This window comes from Prionailurus viverrinus, chromosome F1, assembly GCF_022837055.1.
Source record: "Prionailurus viverrinus isolate Anna chromosome F1, UM_Priviv_1.0, whole genome shotgun sequence".
Taxonomy (NCBI): domain Eukaryota; kingdom Metazoa; phylum Chordata; class Mammalia; order Carnivora; family Felidae; genus Prionailurus; species Prionailurus viverrinus.
Window position 1 is genome coordinate 66,413,168 of NC_062577.1, and position 17,906 is coordinate 66,431,073.

The window sequence follows — 17,906 nt, forward strand, 5'->3', positions numbered from 1 at the left end:
CCCCCCTTTCCAGAGAGGCACGACTCCCCCCCCCTTCCGTGCGCCTTCCCCCCCCTTTCCAGAGAGGCACGACTCCCCCCCCCTTCCGTGCGCCTTCCCCCCCCTTTCCAGAGAGGCACGACTCCCCCCCCCCCTTTCGTGCGCCTTCCCCCCCCTTTCCAGAGAGGCACGACTCCCCCCCCCTTCCGTGCGCCTTCCCCCCCCTTTCCAGAGAGGCACGACTCCCCCCCCCCTCCGTGCGCCTTCCCCCCCCCCTTTCCAGAGAGGCACGACTCCCCCCCCTTCCGTGCGCCTTCCCCCCCCTTTCCAGAGAGGCACGACTCCCCCCCCTTCCGTGCGCCTTCCCCCCCCTTTCCAGAGAGGCACGACTCCCCCGCCCTTCCGTGCGCCTTCCCCCCCCTTTCCAGAGAGGCACGACTCCCCCCCCTTCCGTGCGCCTTCCCCCCCTTTCCAGAGAGGCACGGGACGGGTGAGCCGGGCCAGGCTGCCCGTGCAGGCAGTAGCTTCAGGTCCCGGCCCCCAACCCCCCCCACCCCGCTCCGCTCCTGCCGGGAGAGGACGGCTTCCGAGTTCACGGCTACCTGCCCATTGAAGGTGGCGGTTCTAATCTCACCCACCGCCTTTGCACACATGGGTGGGCGAGCCCTGGCTGTGGCTCCTGAGCCGTGAACTCAGAAACTTCCTCACTCAGGCAGCCGGCCGGGCCCGGCCCCAAAGGTCCCTGCAGGCCCCTGGACAGACCGAGGGAGGCGGGTGGGCCCAGAGGAGCTGCCGAAGGGCCTGGTGGAGAGCTGGGGTGGGAGAGGGTTCCACTAACCTCTGCGTTCGCCACGGGCTGCCTTCCCAGCCGCGGCTGACCCTGTCCCTTGCAGGGTGGGTGTTGGCGGGCGGGTGGGGTGGGGTGGGGGGCATGTCCTAATAAAGCTGCGAGGCCAGGACCCGCAGCCGGTGGCTGGCAGGCTCTCCCCTCCCCCCACACTGGGGGGCAGCGGGTTCTGTGGCCAGCCTGCCTGTAACTCCAGCCGTAAGACAGCATCGGGTACATCAGAAGACCCGGGGAACCAGAAACTTGACCTACTTTCCTAAATGAAATCCCAGGTTGAGCAAAGAGCGGAGCAAATTTGAAAACTTGAATGTAGGAGGTCCAAGCGAAGTCCTGAGGCCTAGAACAAAGGCTTTTTGGTTTTCTGCATAACAAGGGGGAGTCCTTTCTTCTCCAGCTTCACACACAGACCTGTAGAGGGACTCAAAGGCAGAGAGCTCTGTGTCTCTGAGGGAGGCTGGGGACAGAGGCAGGCCCCAGAAGTGGCAGGTACCTGACCCCGTGGGTGTCAGGGCGCGTGAGGCTGGGCAGCGAGGCGCCCCCCAGAGGCGGCCGGCCGACCACAGACGTGGCGGTGGCGGTGGCTGTGGCTCGTCATCGTTTGCACGGGCTCTGTCTTAACTTAGTGTCAGCAGGCCGCAGGCATCCCCCAAGTGCTCACTCTAACGAGCTCTGGGGACGCAGGCCCTGGCCGCTTTGTTTCCGCAAGGCAGGGCCCTTCCCCCTTGGTGGGGCAGAGGCTTCAGGGTCCTGGGCCCTGTGGAGAGGGCGGCAGGGACGGCCGGGCCAGCACTCACACGTCTCACTTTCCATCAAGATTTAAATTCCAAGTCATCATTGGTGGCCGAGAGTTTCCCCCAGCAGAAGCTGGCAGCAAGAAGGTGGCCAAGCAGGACGCAGCCCTCAAAGCCATGACCATCCTGCTCGAGGAGGCTAAAGCCCGGGACAGCGGGCGGGCAGAAGAGCCCTATGACTGCTCCGTAGAGAAGGGGTCGGAGAAGGTAGGCGTCCTGTCCCCACATCACCAGCATACCCACATCTTAACCTGCCTCTGCACGCCGCCTCAACGCAAATAATGGGTCCGTGCCCTCTCCTGCCCCCACCACACCTCCCCGTGCCTCCTCCCCTCAGGCCCAGCCCCCCTGCCTGCCCACGTCCCCGGCCTACCTGGAGTTACAGACCTCCAGACTGGAAAGGGACCTTAAAGACGACCGAGGCCAAGCCCCATTCTTGGCAGATAAGAAATGAGACCCGGAACGTTTAATCTTTATTTATTTTTGAGAGAGAGACCGGGTGTGAGCAGGGGAGGAGCTGAGGGGAGGGAGACACAGAATTCGAAGCAGGTTCCAGGCCCTGAGCTGTCAGCACAGAGCCCGACGCGGGGCCCGAACTCACGAACCGTGAGATCATGACCTGAGCCAAAGTCAGACGGTTACCCTACTGAGCCACCCAGGCGCCCCTGAGACCCGGGACGTTTAAAGAACTCCCCCTTCCCTGTGGCGCAGGCCCAGAACCCCCGAACCCCCTTCCTTTGGAGGTCAGCCCCCCACCCTGTGGCCGACCCGTTCCCTGCACCACGATGGACAAGCCAGTGGTTTCTCAGGTGTTTTCTTGTCTCGTTCTCTCCAGACCACGGAGTCCCAGCCCAGCGCCACGTCGGCAACGCCCTTCTTCTCCGGGAAGAACCCCGTCACGACCTTGCTAGAGTGCGTGCACAAGCTGGGGAGCTCCTGTGAATTCCGCCTCCTGTCCAGAGAAGGCCCTGCCCACGACCCCAAGTACATCGCGGTGTCCTGTGTCTCTGCCGAGGCTTCCTCCAGAGGGAGCCCCCTGCTGGCCTCCTGAGGGACGGCAGACTGTCTCACTGAGCGGGCGCACCTGTCCTCGCTGTGCCAGACGGGGCCCTCGAGGGCAGGGTTGCAGCTGTGGAGCAGACAGTCTGGGATGGGGGGGACTCGGGGCAAAGCGGGGACCGGGCAGTAGGGAGACCCTCGGCTCGGAGGGTACTGGCGGTGCGTCTCCGAGAGGTGCCACCCGCGTGCCTGCGGCCCCGCACGACACGCTCGAGAGGAGGGTCCCTGGAGGAGGTGCACCTGGCTTGAGGCCCACGCGTGGCACGGGGGTCAGCCAGGCCGAGGGGGCGGGGGGCGGGGCCGCGGGGGCCGAGGCACAGAGGCGACGTGTGTGAGGGCTCGCCGGCCCCCGAGAGGTCGCCGCGGCGGGGGCCGGGCCGCGTCCCGTCAGCGCCGTTTCCACCCCTCCCGCCAGGTTCCAGTACTGCGTCGCTATGGGAGCCCACACCTTCCCCACCGCGAGTGCCCCCAGCAAGAAGGCGGCGAAGCAGATGGCCGCAGAGGAGGCCATGAAGGCCCTGCACGGGGAGGCCACCAGCTCGGCGCCTTCCGACACACAGGTGGGCCGCCGTCGCCGCCCAGGGGCTCGGGGTCGCCCCTCAGCTTTCCACCGGCGCTTACGGCTCCTCTTTGCGTGGCCGCTTCTCCTTCAGCCCGGAGGCGCCAGCGTGGAATCGTTTGAGAACCTGGAGTCCGGGATGCCCAGCAAGGTCAGGAGGGTGGGCGAGCTCGTCAGATACCTGAACACCAACCCCGTGGGCGGCCTGCTGGAGTACGCCCGCTCCCACGGCTTCGCGGCCGAGTTCAAGCTGGTCGACCAGTCCGGCCCCCCGCACGAGCCCAAGTGAGTGTGCCGGCCCCGCCGTGGCCTCGGGGAGGAGGGCCGTGCAGGCTGCAGTGGCCGGGGTGGTGGTCGGGGGGGGGGGGGGGTTCCCGTCCTGTCTGCGTGGCCACCTGCAAGACGCTCGGGGGCCGCCCAGAGGGTTCGCGTGAGCAGGCTCCTCTTGCTTTTAACTGATTTCAAGTTTTAATTTTTTTTTAACGTCTATTTATTTTTGAGAGAGAGAGACAGAGTGTGAGCCGGGGAGGGTCAGAGAGAGGGGGACACGGGATATGAAACAGGCTCCAGGCTCTGAGCTGTCAGCACAGAACCCAGTGCAGGGCTGGAACCAATAAACCACGGGATTATGACCTGAACCGAAGTTGGACCCTTAACCGACCGAGCCAGCCAGGCGCCCCTGGTTTCAAGTTTTAAAGGAACGTGCAAAAAATCATTCCGGCAGTTGAAGGAGTATGCGGGGGAAAGGCTCCTTTCTCTGCTGGTTTCCTTCTGACTCGTTACCAGTTTCCACAATACTTCTAGAAACTTCCATGCTTGTACTAGTGCGTCTTCTTTCCATTTTGCTTTTTTTTTGGTAAGTTTATTTACTTATTTTGAGAGAGGGTGAGGAGAGAGAGAGAGAGAGGTCAGGGGGAGGTGCAGAGAGAGGGGAAGAATCCTAAGCAGGCTCCAGGCTCAATGCAGAACCCTACACGGGGCTCGATCTCAGAACCGTGAGATCACGACCAGAGCCGAGAGCAAGAGTTGGACGCTTAACGAGCTGAGCCCCCCAGGTGCCCCTCATTCTGCTTTTTGAACAAAAATAGGCGTAAGTTATATCTTCTGTTCTACGCTGGCTCCTTAACTTACCAGCGTGTCTTAGAGGTCATATATAGCTCAGGTACACACATCTATCAGACTCTTTTCCGCAGCTACATATTTCTGTATTTTTTCTACATCTTTTAAAAATTTATTTGTCGGGAGAGGGGCAGAGAGAGAGGGACAGAGAATCCTTGGAGCCCCATGCAGGGCTCAGTTCCACAAACCATGAGATCATGACCTGATCCAGAACCAAAGATCAGGTGCTTAACTGGCTGAGCCACCCAGGAGCCCCTAAATCTTTTTTTTTTTTTTAAACATTTATTTATTTTTGAGAGACAGAGACGGGGTATGAGCAGGGGAGGGGCAGAGAGAGAAAGAGGGAGACACAGAATCTGGAAGCAGTCTCCAGGCTCCGAGCTGTCAGCACAGAGCCCAGCGCGGGGCTCAAGCTCATGAATCGTGAGATCGTGACCTAGGCTGAAGTCGGACGCTTAACTGACTGAGCCACCCAGGCGCCCCAATCTTTTTTTTTTTTAACATAATCTCTGAGCCCAGTGTGGGGCTCGAACTCACGACCCTGAGATCAAGAGCCGCGTGCTCCATCGACTGGCGCCACCCACAGCTTCCTTGAATAGATGCTTATGGTTTCACAGTTGTTTTATCGGGTAAGAGATATAAAAGGTCTTTTCCGAAAATGGACACCCCCCCACCTGGGGGACACCTGGTAGGGGACACCTAGCACCTGGCTTAAGAAAGAGAACGTTGCTGTCGATGTTGAAGCCCTCACTTTGTGTCACTGAGCTCACCGACTTCAGTGACGACGGGGTCGGACTCGCTCTTGCTCCTAGAGGCAGTCTTGGTGCTGTGTGTCTGTGCCGTCCGTTTTCAGGAGGGGGTTTCTGGGCTAGAAGTCACACACGGTTTCGAAGGGTTTGGGTTTCCGTGTAGGTGATAGACTACTCACAATGAGACCCAACAGCCTCGTCCTGACTGCTCCCCTTGGCCCCGCGCCCGCCTCCCCAACACACCACACCCCGGCGTGTCATCACTTTATACCACGCGTCCTTCCAGAGCATCTGCGTGACGACGCGAGCCGAGCTGCCGCGTGTCCCTTGTGTCTCGCAGAAGCGCAGACGCGCTTTGGCGTCTAGCCTGCTGCTTCCACACGACAGTGTAACCGTGGAGTTTTCCGTCTCCCGTCCCGTTCTGTGTCCAGAGGCGTCCCTGCGGTGCCCAGGGCTCGGGCTCACCCCCCATCTCGCCAGCCCCCTGGGCACCAGTAGGAATATTGTCTCCAAACTTTGCCGCTATAGAGAGCGCTGCAGTGAATAACTTCCGTGCGCTCGAAATTTTGATACGTATCGCTGTGTTTTCCTCCAAGGAGACGATGCTTATGCTCTGGCAGCAGTAAGTACAGAACAGTCCTTCCCTCTTCGCCGTGACCAGTACAGAATCACGGGCTTCCCCGGGAGTAAACCGTTCCTGAGAAGTCTTTCCAGAGCCAAGTGGCGTAAGGCAAAAAGCATTTGCCATTCATTTAAGTAAATGCAGATTTTTTTAGCGTTCCCAGACCCCAAGAAGTCCCCTCTCTCAGGCATTTCTGATTCCTTAGGACGCATCTTGCTAACAGATGCACAGAATACATCCAGATAAAGCACGGGCGCTCAGACCCGCTTTGGAGCTACCGAGGCTGGATCTGAGCCGCGAGGGCGGGGGTGCGGGCACGCTGCCCCTGCCACGCGGAACGCCGCTCTGCCTTTCTGCATAAAAGCAAAAGTCCTCTTGGGATTTCTTTTGGTTAATGGGAACAGGCACTCGTGTGGGTCTGTCCTAGCGGGGGAGTGGCTTGACACGGACTTTGGAAACATGTGTATCAAAATGCTTCTCTTTGCTGTTGTAAAACGCGAGCAGTGAACTCAATGCGGCACAAAGATCAGCCTGTGTTAAGATATTTATTGTTATCGTTACCGTTACCAGTAGATGGAAGGAGAAAACCCACAGGTCATCTCCAGAGATTCCAAAAGGGCATTTAGTTAAAATTCAGCGTCCGTTCCATCTAAAAAGCCAAGCTGTTGATAAAGCACAAACTGTCGAGTGCTTCCTTAGCGTGACAGAGTAAGTGTGAAGTCAGCAGCCCGCAGCCTCCTTCACGTCGAACCTGGAGCTGCTCCCAGTAAAGTCAGGGGACACGTGGGCGTCGCGTCCTCATTACTCCGTGGTGCTCCGGCATCACAAGCTAATGCCATCCGTTAAGACGGAGAAGGATGAAGAGAGGGAGGTAGGAGGTGAGGGTTCGCAGGTGATGTGATCGCATCGCTGAAGTATTCGGGACAGAAACGGGAATTCAGGAGAGCAGGACAGCGGAAAATCACCTGGAAACATCAAGAGCTTCTCTGCAGCAACAGGCCGTTCGAAGTCGTAGTGGAAGAAAGCCTGTCTGCAGCAGGCGCTAAACGCATAAAAGACCTTGGCGCGTTCTGAGCGGGAAACACACGGGCTCCGAGACTCTGATTAGGTAGAAAGTCCCACGTGACGAGAGCAGCTGCCCCCAGATTACTTACATTTAACGCGATCCCAATAGAACACTGGTAGAATCGATTTTCCACCTGGAAAACGTGATTCCCGTTTTATATGAAAAACCCACGTGGGGGAAGAGCTAGGAGATGGAGAGCGGGAGGAACCCCCCGTGCCCGGTGGCGCGTTGGCCTGTGAGCGGGGAAGGCGGGTCGCACGGCAGGTGGACGCAGACGGGCTCTGTGGTGGACACAGGGCTGCAGGTCGGGGGGACGGGAGTGACTGGGCTGCAGGGAGAAGGCTGCCCACCACGTCTCACCCCCGGTGTCCGTGTCCTCGGTCACATCGAATTGCCGTGTCCGGGACTGAAATAGGAAATCGGGGCGCCCGGCCGGCTCAGTCGCTGGAGCATGTGACTCTTGATCTTGGGGCTGTGAGTTGGGGCCCCACGTTGGGTGTAGAGAGGGCTTAAAGATAAAATCTTAAAACGTCCATAATACGTATACGTGTATAATGTGTATTCACGGAGAAATAGGTAAAATCCTAAAAGCACCAGATGAAGGTGTGGATTTCTGTTCGAGCATCTTGGACTGGCAAAGCCTCTCCAACAAGTCACAGCAGATGAAGTCCCAGAGGGAAAAGATGGAGACGGGCTATCAGGACAAGTGGTGTTTCTTAAAAGGATCCCCTGAGGGAAAAACACTCAGGCCAATTTCTTTAAAAATGAGGGATTCTTGGGGCGCCTGGGCGGCTCAGTCGGTTGAGCGTCCGACTTCGGCTCAGGTCGTGATCTCACGCTTTGTGAGTTCGAGCCCCGCGTCAGGCTCTGCGCCGACCGCTTGCTCAGAGCCTGGAACCTGCTTCAGATTCTGTGCCTCCTCCTCTCTCTGCCCCTCCCCCGCTCACGCTTGGTCTCACTCTGTTTCTCAAAAATAAATCAATGTAAAAAAAATTTTAAAAATGAGGGATTCTTTTCCAGTCTAATAGGAAACCAAAGACGGTGAACTGTCCCCAGAAGAGCATCAGGAAGTACCAACAGAAGGTGCTCGACTCCCCCTGTAAATACACATACACACGGTTGGCGACCCCGTGGCGTCCGTGGTGCGTCTCAGCGTGCGGTAGTTAACGGCGAGGTGGGGCCGCCCCTGGGAGTCCACACCCGCGAGGGACGGGGACAGGCGGTCTGTGCCCGTGTCCTCCGCAGGCCAGTGAAGGAAACTGAGGTGTACCCGCACCACGGAGCACCTCGCAACCCTGAGCCAGAGTCCGCCCGTGCGGGTGGGCCGTCCGGGGTGCAGGAGGGAGGGATGTGAGCGCGAGCTTGCGGACGGCCACCTAGGGTCCCTTCTCGCGGGATGAGATACTGGCGGCGTTTGCTTCTGCGGAATGAGAGATACCTGACTTTCGCTGTATGTTCTTTTCTTTCTTTAATTTTTTAATGTCTTATTTCCAAGAGAGAGAGACACAGAGACAGAGAGAGACAGAGCTCGCGCAGGGGAGGGGCAGAGACGGGGGGGGGGGGGGGGGGGGGGGACACAGACTCCAAAGCAGGCTCCGGGCTCCGGGCTGTCACAGCACAGAGCCTGACATGGGGCTCGAACTCACAAGCTGTGAGATCACGACCTGAGCTGAAGTCGAACGCCCAGTCGACGGAGCCACCCAGGCGCCCCGACTTTCATGATATATTCTTAACTGTTTGAATTTTTGTGGGGTACCCAACTATTCAATTTTAAAAGGTCCTTAAAGGAGAAGAGCTCACAAAAATGGCATCTTACTTTAAGTTTTCTTTTAATAATAAGTAACGTTGTCGATGTCTTCATATCTACGTGTTACTTGTGTTTCCTCTTACGTGAACTCCTTGTAGCTCTTGCCCTAGTCCATCCTTTTTTACTTGACTAGGTAAGAACAGGGCGGGAGGAACGGGGAGAGGCCGTTGCGCTCCTGGCCTCCGCCTGCCCTTTGCGCCCAGCCGCCCTCCCCGGCTTCAGCCTCGTTCTTCGTGCCTGCGTTCTGGCCTCTCGTCTTCTCCTTGCACAGAACCCCCCCCAGGACTTTGAGTGACTCACGCAGAATTTCAGAAATTGCTGTGACCCACACGGAGCGCGCGGCAGACCCCCGGCCACAGCAGCGCCCACGCACTTGGGGAGGGGCGAGGGGCTGGGGCCGCAGTACCTGCCCTGCTGTCGGAGTGACACGTTGTGCCCTCTGTTTTGCCTCCTCCCTGGCCTCCTTGGAAACCACCGAATGTGCCCGCCAAACACAGACCTTCCCAGAGCTCTGGACCGCCGTGTCCCGTCTCCTGTCGCTTCCGCCTGACCCTCTGGTCCCACCTGCCCAGAGGAGAGCTCTTGGGTGTCGCCCCGTGGCCGTTTCCCCTGGTCCTTCCCGTGTCAGTCGGTGACCCCACTGCCCGCCCTCTGCTCCACAGCCCTAGGGGCAGGCCAGCTTCCCTCCCCTGCACGTCCTTCAAGCAGACCGTCCCTCGGCCCGTGTGTTGTGCATATGGTTCGGCGCAAACCTCCTCCCGCCTCCAGCGCCGAAACCAGTCGGTGGCCTCCTGCTCTCCCAGCTTTGTTCGTTCATTCAGGAACGTTGAGGGGCCACATTTGTATTTGTGTGGCCGGGCGCCAGATACGAACCAGGGATCCTTGATAGGGACAAGTGTGAGGTCTCCTATCTCGTGCGTGTCACCAAGAGCTCAGGTTGTGTGATGGGTTGAGGGTCTGCTCGGCGGCCCGACTCAGTAGGGAGAGGCGCCCGCGCGGTGGCCTCAGGCTGCCTAAGAGGAGGACGGCGCTTCGGGAGGGAGCGAACTCGGCCCAGGTCGGCGCTGGGAGGGGAGCTCGCTGCGTTTGGTACTAGCCGCGGTCCTGTGACGGGCACCCCCCTACCCGCATTGCACTGTGCAGGACGCCCCTCCGCCCTCCCTGTGCCGCTCACCACCTCCCGCCCTCGGCCCTGCGTCTCACCAGCCTCCCGGCGGGCCCCCCGGCTGCACGCGTCCCCCCTGCCCGCCGCCCCCCTCCCCCCAGACCCGTGCTTACGGAGCGCTCGGACCATGGCCGGTGGCTTCTGTGTGTAGCTTTCAAGCGACAGGTCCCCGTGTCCCAACATACAGGCCCTGACGGGACAGGCACACCCCGTTGGCGCTCCCACGGACCGGGTGCTGCACACGGCAGGTCTGCGGGAACCTGCGTCGGGTGCGTCTGTCGGCGCCGTTTCTCCAGCTGTTCCGCTCACTTCCTGTCTCTGCGCCACGTTGTGGTGATGGTCACGGTATCTAAGCCTTTGCGTCACTACGTTTGGTGATCTGTGACCCGTGATCGCCAGTCGCTGGCAGCTCAGGTGATGGTTAGCGTTCTTTCGGAATAAAGTATGTTTTAGTTACGGTACGTGTGGGGGTTTTAGACCCAGCGCTGGCACGCTAAGAGACTGCAGTATGGCGCCAACGTACTTCCACGCGCACTGGGAAACCAGAAAATGTATTCTGACTCGCTTTACCGCGATGCTCACTTGATGGCTGTGGGCTGCAGCTGTCTGAGGTCCTGCACGCGTCTCTGTCTTCGTGCGTAAGAATTCATACTTTTCAAGCACGCGGAACAGGCGTGAGATTCTGCGGAGTCTCTCAGAGGCCCGGTTTGGCCCCCGCAGCTTTCTGGCATCTGTCACGCCATGTCCCTGTCCTCCTCCTGCTCTCCCCCCCCCCCCCCGACCCGCACGCCCCGGGTGGTGGAGGAAGGAGTCAGGGCGTCCCCTGCACCGGACAGGCCGCTCGGCGTGACTGAGCGTAAGGGGACCGGCTCTGTTTCCCGCCTGAGCAGTTTAGGACGGGGCTGAAGCTAGGATTCTTGACACCCTGGCGGGAGACGCCCCGTCACGCTCTCCCGCCCCTGCCTGGACGGCCGGCCGACCGGCTCACGTGCCCAGGCGGGCCCCTCCCAGGGCCCCCTCGTGAGAGCCGAGCCCCTTGCCTAAGGCACGTCTCCACGTCCGGCCACGCCAAGCTCCGGGTCCTCTTGGGCCGACCGGGAAATCAGGAAATGGAATCAGGTGCTCCGAAGTAGAGTCTTAAACCTCGAGGGAGAGCGCCGCTGCCGTTTCTGCCTAAGTTCTGGACAAAAGTACCCCTGCCGTGTTTCCTTACGCCCCGTCCCCGACCTGCTGAACTTTGTGATGCGGGCCCAGAGCCCTCGCGGGCAGCCGCATCCCCTCAGATTTGATGACATGATGTTGTCATCCAGTTCTGGGGCCACTTTGGGTTCGTGACAAGCGAGCCCGGTTTTCCGTGTATACGAAGTCTCCCTTATAAATGCGTCTACACCGAAGAAGAGTCGGCGTAGACAAAACCAGTAAGTAACAGTCCGGGCGACCTCTGGATCTGGTGGACGTGACGTTGTGAGTCCCCGGTGCCCCGCGCCTCACGCGGGCCCCTCGCGGCGACGCGGTCGCGGCCGGGCGCGTGTCTTTATCCTGCTTCTCGTCCCGAAGGTTCGTGTACCAGGCCAAAGTCGGGGGTCGCTGGTTCCCGGCCGTGTGCGCCCACAGCAAGAAGCAAGGCAAGCAGGAGGCGGCCGATGCGGCGCTCCGCGTCCTGATTGGGGAGGACGAGAAGGCCGAGCGCATGGGTTTCACAGAGGTAACCCCAGTGACAGGGGCCACTCTCAGAAGAACTATGCTCCTCCTCTCGAGGTCCCCAGAAGCACAGCCAAAGACAGTTAAGACGTCTACTCTTGCTGCCATCTTCTCTTGGGGTCTTACCTTGCTGTCCTGTGACGCACTCCTGGGCTTTACTCCGCGCCTCAGTAGCACGCACAGCGGGGACAGCACGGGCGGGCGGGGGGGCGGGCGCGCCGCGGGCCTGACGCAGCCTTGTGCCCACAGCTCCCCCTGACGGGCAGCACCTTCCACGACCAGATAGCCATGCTCAGCCACCGCTGTTTCAACGCCCTCACCAACAGCTTCCAGCCCTCCCTGCTCGGCCGTAAGATCCTGGCCGCCGTCATCATGAAGAAGGCCTCGGACGACCTGGGGGTCGTGGTCAGCCTGGGGACAGGTCGGTGGGGCCCCCCGGCGGCGGGAGCGGACTGCCGTGCGGTTCTTAGTGGCTGCGGTCCACGCGGACGGGGGGACGAGCGCGGGAGGCTGGCCGTGCCCTGCGGAGAGGTCACCTTCCCCCCCCCCCCGCCCCTGCTTGCAGGGAACCGCTGCGTGAAGGGCGACTCTCTCAGCCTGAAGGGGGAGACGGTCAACGACTGCCACGCGGAGATCATCTCCCGGCGAGGCTTCATCAGGTGAGCCTCCGTCCGTCCCTCCGCGACTCGGGCCCCCGCCCTTTGCACCAGGGCGGCCGTCCTCACGGCGCCGTCCCCGCAGGTTCCTCTACAGCGAGCTGATGAAGTACAACCCGCAGACCGCGAAGGACAGCATCTTCGAGCCCGCGAAGGGAGGCGAGAAGCTCCAGATCAAGAAGACCGTGTCCTTCCACCTGTACATCAGGTGTGTGGTCCCCGTATCCACCTGGACGCCAGGCGCGCGCGGTCCCCGCCCAAAGCCCCGCCAGGCTCCACGGTCGGTTCCCGGGGGCGTCCTGGCCCGGAGGTGAGGCCTGCGCTTGGGGGCGTGTGGACGCAGCGTGGCCCACGTGCCCGGCCGCCCCCTCCCGGGGCTGCAGGGGAAGCCCCTCGCCGCCTCCACGTCCCGCGCCTCCCGAGCCCCTGGGCTCTGGACGGGGCCACGGCACAGGCCCTGACGGCCGCCCCCTCCCCGCAGCACGGCCCCGTGTGGGGACGGCGCCCTCTTCGACAAGTCCTGCAGCGACCGTGCCGTGGAGAGCACCGAGTCCCGCCACTACCCCGTCTTCGAGAACCCCAAACAGGGCAAGCTGCGCACCAAGGTGGAGAACGGTGAGTGGCACCTGTCCCCCTGTGGGGACAGGAAGACTGCCGAGCCCGGGCCCACCGCCGGGACAAGGCACGGCTGCCACGTTCTCGGCGTCTGTTGCCAGAGCTCGAGGGCTGCTTTGCCGCGCGGGGGGCCCGGGGACAGGCGTGGACCGCAGGGGGGGCGGGGCTCCGCTCTGAGTCTGGGGGTCATGTGGGAGCCCGAGGGCCCACCCGGAGCTCAGGGGACAGCCTGGCCAGAAACACAGGTTCCCGGGAGGTGATCTTGCCGCCACGGGGAGGGCGGGGAAAACAGGAGGGACGGGAAACGAAGCGCACGCGCCCTGGGCTGTCCCCTCACGGCTGCCCCCACGCCCTCAGGCCGGGTCACCTCCCTGCCCGGGACCCGGGACCCAGCAGCTGGCCCCTGGCCGTGTCCCCAGAAGGTGGGAGCCGCCCCAGGGTCTGCCCGCTGGTGAACAAAGTGGCTCTGTCCACGTGGTGCCGCGACAGGGGGCGGTGCCGGCACCTCGCTGGACCCTGAGGACACGCGAAGTGGAAGGGTCACGTGCCCCGTGGCTCCGTTTATACGACGCGTCCAGAGTACAAAGGGGGCGACTCTGTGGAGACAGAGGGTGGACCAGCGTCGCCTGGGGCCTGGGGTGGGAGGGGCCGGCCCGCCGGGTTTCTCCCGAGGGCCGTGACAGTTCTGACTGGGGTGAGGGTCGCACGCCTCTGCGAACGCAGTAAAAACCACAGAGCCGTGTGCTTTATGTGGGTGAGTTCTATCTCAGCAAAGCTGTTACAACGAAAGCGAGGGGCGCCTGGCAGACTCAGTCGGAAGAGCACGTGACTCATAATCTCGGGGTCACGAGTTCGAGCCCCACGTTGGGTGTAAACACAGCAGCAGCGCCCCGTGGCGGCTTCCCAGTGCACCGCACATAAAAGCCAAACCTGCGCACCCGCCGAGGGCTCGGGCCCACTGGCTCTTCGTCAGCACCCTGGACGACCAAACCTCTTGCTGCCTCAGGGCCTTTGCTTGTGCTGTTCTCTGTGTCTGAAACCGTCATTCAGCCGTGGCTTCTCCACGTCTCTTGCTTTGCCTGCAAGTCCGTCCCGGGCGGCCGCGCCATCCTCCCAGCCTCCGGGCCCTGTCGCCGTTCAGAGTTTGTGTGTGTGTGGAGCGTTTGCTCGCTTGCTGTCCGTGTGTCCCCTTCTGCCCCTCACCCGCTGCTGTCTGTCTGCCCCCTCCTGCCCCCTCACCCGCGCACACGTTCCAGGGGCACAGAGGTCTTCTGGGTTCGCTCGCCGTCGTTCCCAGCACCGAGCACGGTGTTGGTGCGGCCAGAATGAGCCCACCAGTGCCTTGGCCCAAGCGTGAGGCGTGGAAGCCCCACGGCAGGAGTGGCCTGGCCCAGGGGCCCCCGTGGCTCTGACCCAGGTCCCCCCACAGGGGAAGGCACCATCCCAGTGGAATCCAGCGACATCGTGCCTACGTGGGACGGCATTCGGCTGGGGGAGCGACTCCGAACCATGTCCTGCAGTGACAAGATCCTGCGCTGGAACGTGCTGGGCCTGCAGGGGGCGCTGCTGACGCACTTCCTGCAGCCTGTGTACCTCAAGTCTGTCACCCTGGGTAAGGGTCCCGTCGGGCCGCACGCGTCGTGGCTGGGTGCTGACGCGGCATCTGCGCTGTGCCGTGTCCGGTGGCCACCCGGCTGCGGGGGGGGGGGCGGGCTCAGTGCAGGCGCTCACCGGGCAGGTCTCGCAGTGGCTCACGGAAAGCAGGCTCCAGCCGCAGCGTCACCCGGAGCCCGAAGTGCCTGCGGGTGCGGGGCGCCACCTCTGTCTTCACGGCCCCACCGGGACCTTCTTCACGCTCCCTGCACAGACGGGCATGGTTTCCTCTTTGCACCCAGGTTACCTGTTCAGCCAAGGGCATCTGACTCGGGCCATCTGCTGCCGTGTGACCAGGGACGGGAGTGCCTTCGAGGACGGACTGCGGCCCCCCTTTATCGTCAACCACCCCAAGGTGTGTGGCCCCATCCACTTCCCCTTGATGTTTTCTCCCGTCCACGCGAGCCTGCCCGTGGCACCCCTGTGTCCGCTGTGGGCAGGGGATGTCCCGGGGGCTAGTCCCTCTGTCCCCTTGGATGCTGAGGGCTTGCTTTTGTCTGCAGCCCGTTTGAGTCGAGCAGGGCACCCTAGATACGGGGAGGGATCCCGAGCCCCCCACCCCCACCCCCCCCGTGTCTTGGGAGTCCCCAGCCCCTGCCACAGGACCTTCTCCTGGAAGTCTCCATCTTTCCCGTCGCTCCCGGGATCTATCCCAGGTTGGCCGCGTCAGCGTGTACGACTCCAAGAGGCAATCCGGGAAGACGAAGGAGACCAGTGTCAACTGGTGCCTGGCTGACGGCTACGACCTGGAGATCCTGGATGGGACCAGAGGCACCGTGGACGGGTGAGGAGCCGCGGGGCCGCCCCGTCTGCGTTCCCCAGAGCTTAGCGGCTGCTCGGCGGCTGCCCCCCGTCCCTCCCCCGCCGGGCTCCCCTCCCCCTCTGTCCCCGGGCAGCGCTGAGCTCTCTTGTTCCTCCAGGCCGCGGAACGAGCTGTCCCGGGTCTCCAAAAAGAACATCTTCCTCCTGTTTAAGAAGCTGTGCTCCTTCCGGTACCGCAGGGACCTGCTCAGACTCTCCTACGGGGAGGCCAAGAAGGCGGCCCGCGACTACGAGGTGGCCAAGAACTACTTCAAGAAGGGTCTGAGGGACATGGGTTACGGGAACTGGGTCAGCAAGCCCCAGGAGGAGAAGAACTTTTACCTCTGCCCCGTGTAGCGGGCCTGGCGCCGCAGGGTGGGCGCGAGGCGGGCTGTGCTGTCCCGTGGGGGTGGGGGTGGGGGCATGCTGGGGACACCGGGAACTGGGTTCCCGCGTGCCCGGCCTCTGGGGGGGTGCCCACCCCTGCCCTGCCTGCGGGGGCGGGGGGGAGGCGCGCCTTCTCTTCCCGCCACGCAAGCACGAGGGTCCTCGCCCACGGCCCGCCCAGCCCCACTTGGCTCCCGCTGCCCCTCCCTGTGTTTGCCATCGACCTCTTGCCGTCTTGGCCGGGGCCCCGTCAGCTGAGTCCTGGCAGGGCTGGGGGCTTCAGCGGCGGACTCTGTCCGCCCCTCCCACCCCCTCCCCGCGGCCCTTTTGCGATCCCCTCCTTCTGATCACGGAGTTTCTCCTTTTCCTCCCAGAGAGTGAGAGGCGAACTTAAGCGGGCGAGACATCTAGGAGTCCGTCAGTCCCGGGGCCGTGGGGTCAGCGACCTTCGGGCCTTGCACTTTAGCCGGCACAGGGGGCGGGGTGGCCGGGAGGGCTGGCGCAGCCTGGGGGGTCCCCCGGCGATAGCAGAGGGCCCTGTGGGGCGACGCCGACGACCCAGGGGGCACAGACCCGCCTCGCCAGACCGCCAGGCCGCAGCTGTCCTCCTGAAGCATTCCTAGGGATTTGTCCTGCCAGCAGGGGACAGCAGGGCCACAGACCCCAACCCGCTGGTGGGAGAAGTCCTCCGAAACAGGTCCTCCCCGCTCAGATAATCAGGACTTAGAACAAGGGCACAATGTCGCGTTGGGTCAGATCACTGTACCGCCCGCGTGTTTCTCGTGACCGTGACGCCAGTGAAACTTGACGAAGTCGTGGGTAAATTAAGAGTTTTTAAAAATGTCATAAATGTTGATTCTTAACTGCTACAGATAACCTGTAATTGCACAGATTTAAAAGTCAGACTTAATTTTCCATTTATCCAAGTGCTTTTGTCTGCGAGGTAGCTTCAGGAGGGCCGGTCACAGGCCTGAGGTCTCCTTGCCCGTCAGGGAACCTTTAGAGGCTGGCACTCGACAGCAGTTGTAGATGAAACAGCAGCTCGTCCTAAAGCCCCGTGAGGCGGGACCCCGTCCGCACCTCCAGCCAGCGTTGACTCCCGTGGTCCCAGCCTTCCGTCTCCCCGGAGTCCAGCTCTGGGCCCGAGTCAGCCGGACGCGCTCCAGACCTGTGCCCGGGCCCTGCCCCTCCAGACCCTAACCCTAACCCTCCGGGTGGTGGCCGTGTGTGTCCGAGAATGCTCCACGCCAGCGCCCCGAGGAGCCTGTCCCCCGCCCCCCACACCCCCACACTACTGCCGAGGCGGCCCCGTCTGCCCCCACCTCTTCAGCGGTAGATACGCCCCCCCCTTCACACTTCTGTTCTTGTGGCTACTGTTTCCTCTGTGCTTTTGACCAAAAACTGACCAAAATAAAAAAAAAACCCAAGTTTTTAAAGCATACTGAAGATGTGTTTGTGGAACAGCCAAGCGTCCCGAGGAACCGGTAGGGAACCGGTGCCCGTCCCCGGGCGGAGGCGCCTCAGAACCTGCGGGCCCCACTCCACCTTGGGTCTTAGGACCCCAGCTCGGACCCGGCTGCCTCCTCTTTAACTGGCAGCCCGCGGCCCTCAGAACCCCAGCCCCGCGCCCCGAGGCCAGAGGAGCCGTCGCAAACTTGTCGCCTTCGGTTTCTGCTGTAGGAAGAGGTTTCTGCCGGAGATGCTGCTGTGCGGGGACGTGCCCGCCCCCCTCCACCGCGCCCCTGCACCCCCGCCCGCCCCCGCAGGGCTGGACGGGGCAGAGCTCCCTCCTGCCCTGCTCTACTTTCTTGTCCGGTGTTTGTTTTTAGTAACCAGGACGCCCTCTTCCTTTTTTTTTAAATGATCTTTGTAGTTGGTTCGTCCGGACCATGGCTGTCGTGCCCCCTCCGGTTATCGCTTGCGAAACGTGTCACCGCTGAAGCTATTTCCTGTACTCACGTGGAGAGGCTCTGTGGGTTTGGGTCCTGGTGTGACCCCAGGCGCTGGGTGGGAAGAGCCCAAGCTCAGGCTTGGTGTGGCCGTGGCTGCGGTTCTGCTCTTACGTGTCCCTCGGTAACAGTGACTCACGTTATACATTCCTCAGAAATAAAAAAGGAGACTGAATTGTTAGAAAGCGTGCGGCCGTGGCTTCCTGGTGGGGGGACCTGGGGACGGAAGGAGCTGTGGTCCTGGGGAGGGACTGGGGACAGAGGGGCTGTGGTCTTGGGGGGGGGAGGGGGAGGGACTGGGGACAGAGGGGCCTGTGGTCTTGGGGGTGGGGGGACTGGGGACAGACGGAGCTGTGGTCCTGGCGGGGGGGAGAGTCGGAG

General features: G+C 62.0%; 1 protein-coding gene across 4 annotated transcripts in view; it reads left to right on the forward strand.

Moving 5' to 3' along the window:
• ADAR (adenosine deaminase RNA specific) overlaps positions 1-17,706 on the forward strand; it is a 39,165-nt gene extending 21,459 nt beyond the window's left edge. For 2 of the 4 annotated variants that reach the window (XM_047839597.1, XM_047839594.1), the window contains exons 3-15: positions 1,641-1,824; positions 2,453-2,601; positions 3,092-3,236; positions 3,330-3,520; positions 11,321-11,546; positions 11,714-11,885; positions 12,030-12,123; positions 12,206-12,328; positions 12,602-12,735; positions 14,165-14,347; positions 14,631-14,743; positions 15,045-15,172; positions 15,309-17,706. In XM_047839597.1, the coding sequence (XP_047695553.1) occupies positions 1,641-1,824; positions 2,453-2,601; positions 3,092-3,236; positions 3,330-3,520; positions 11,321-11,546; positions 11,714-11,885; positions 12,030-12,123; positions 12,206-12,328; positions 12,602-12,735; positions 14,165-14,347; positions 14,631-14,743; positions 15,045-15,172; positions 15,309-15,546 (2,080 nt within the window). In that variant the 3' untranslated portion in view covers positions 15,547-17,706. The remainder of the gene's footprint in view (positions 1-1,640; positions 1,825-2,452; positions 2,602-3,091; positions 3,237-3,329; positions 3,521-11,320; positions 11,547-11,713; positions 11,886-12,029; positions 12,124-12,205; positions 12,329-12,601; positions 12,736-14,164; positions 14,348-14,630; positions 14,744-15,044; positions 15,173-15,308) is intronic. The other 2 variants (XM_047839596.1, XM_047839595.1) reach the window with 2 other exon arrangements.
• The last annotated feature ends 200 nt before the right edge of the window (positions 17,707-17,906 follow it).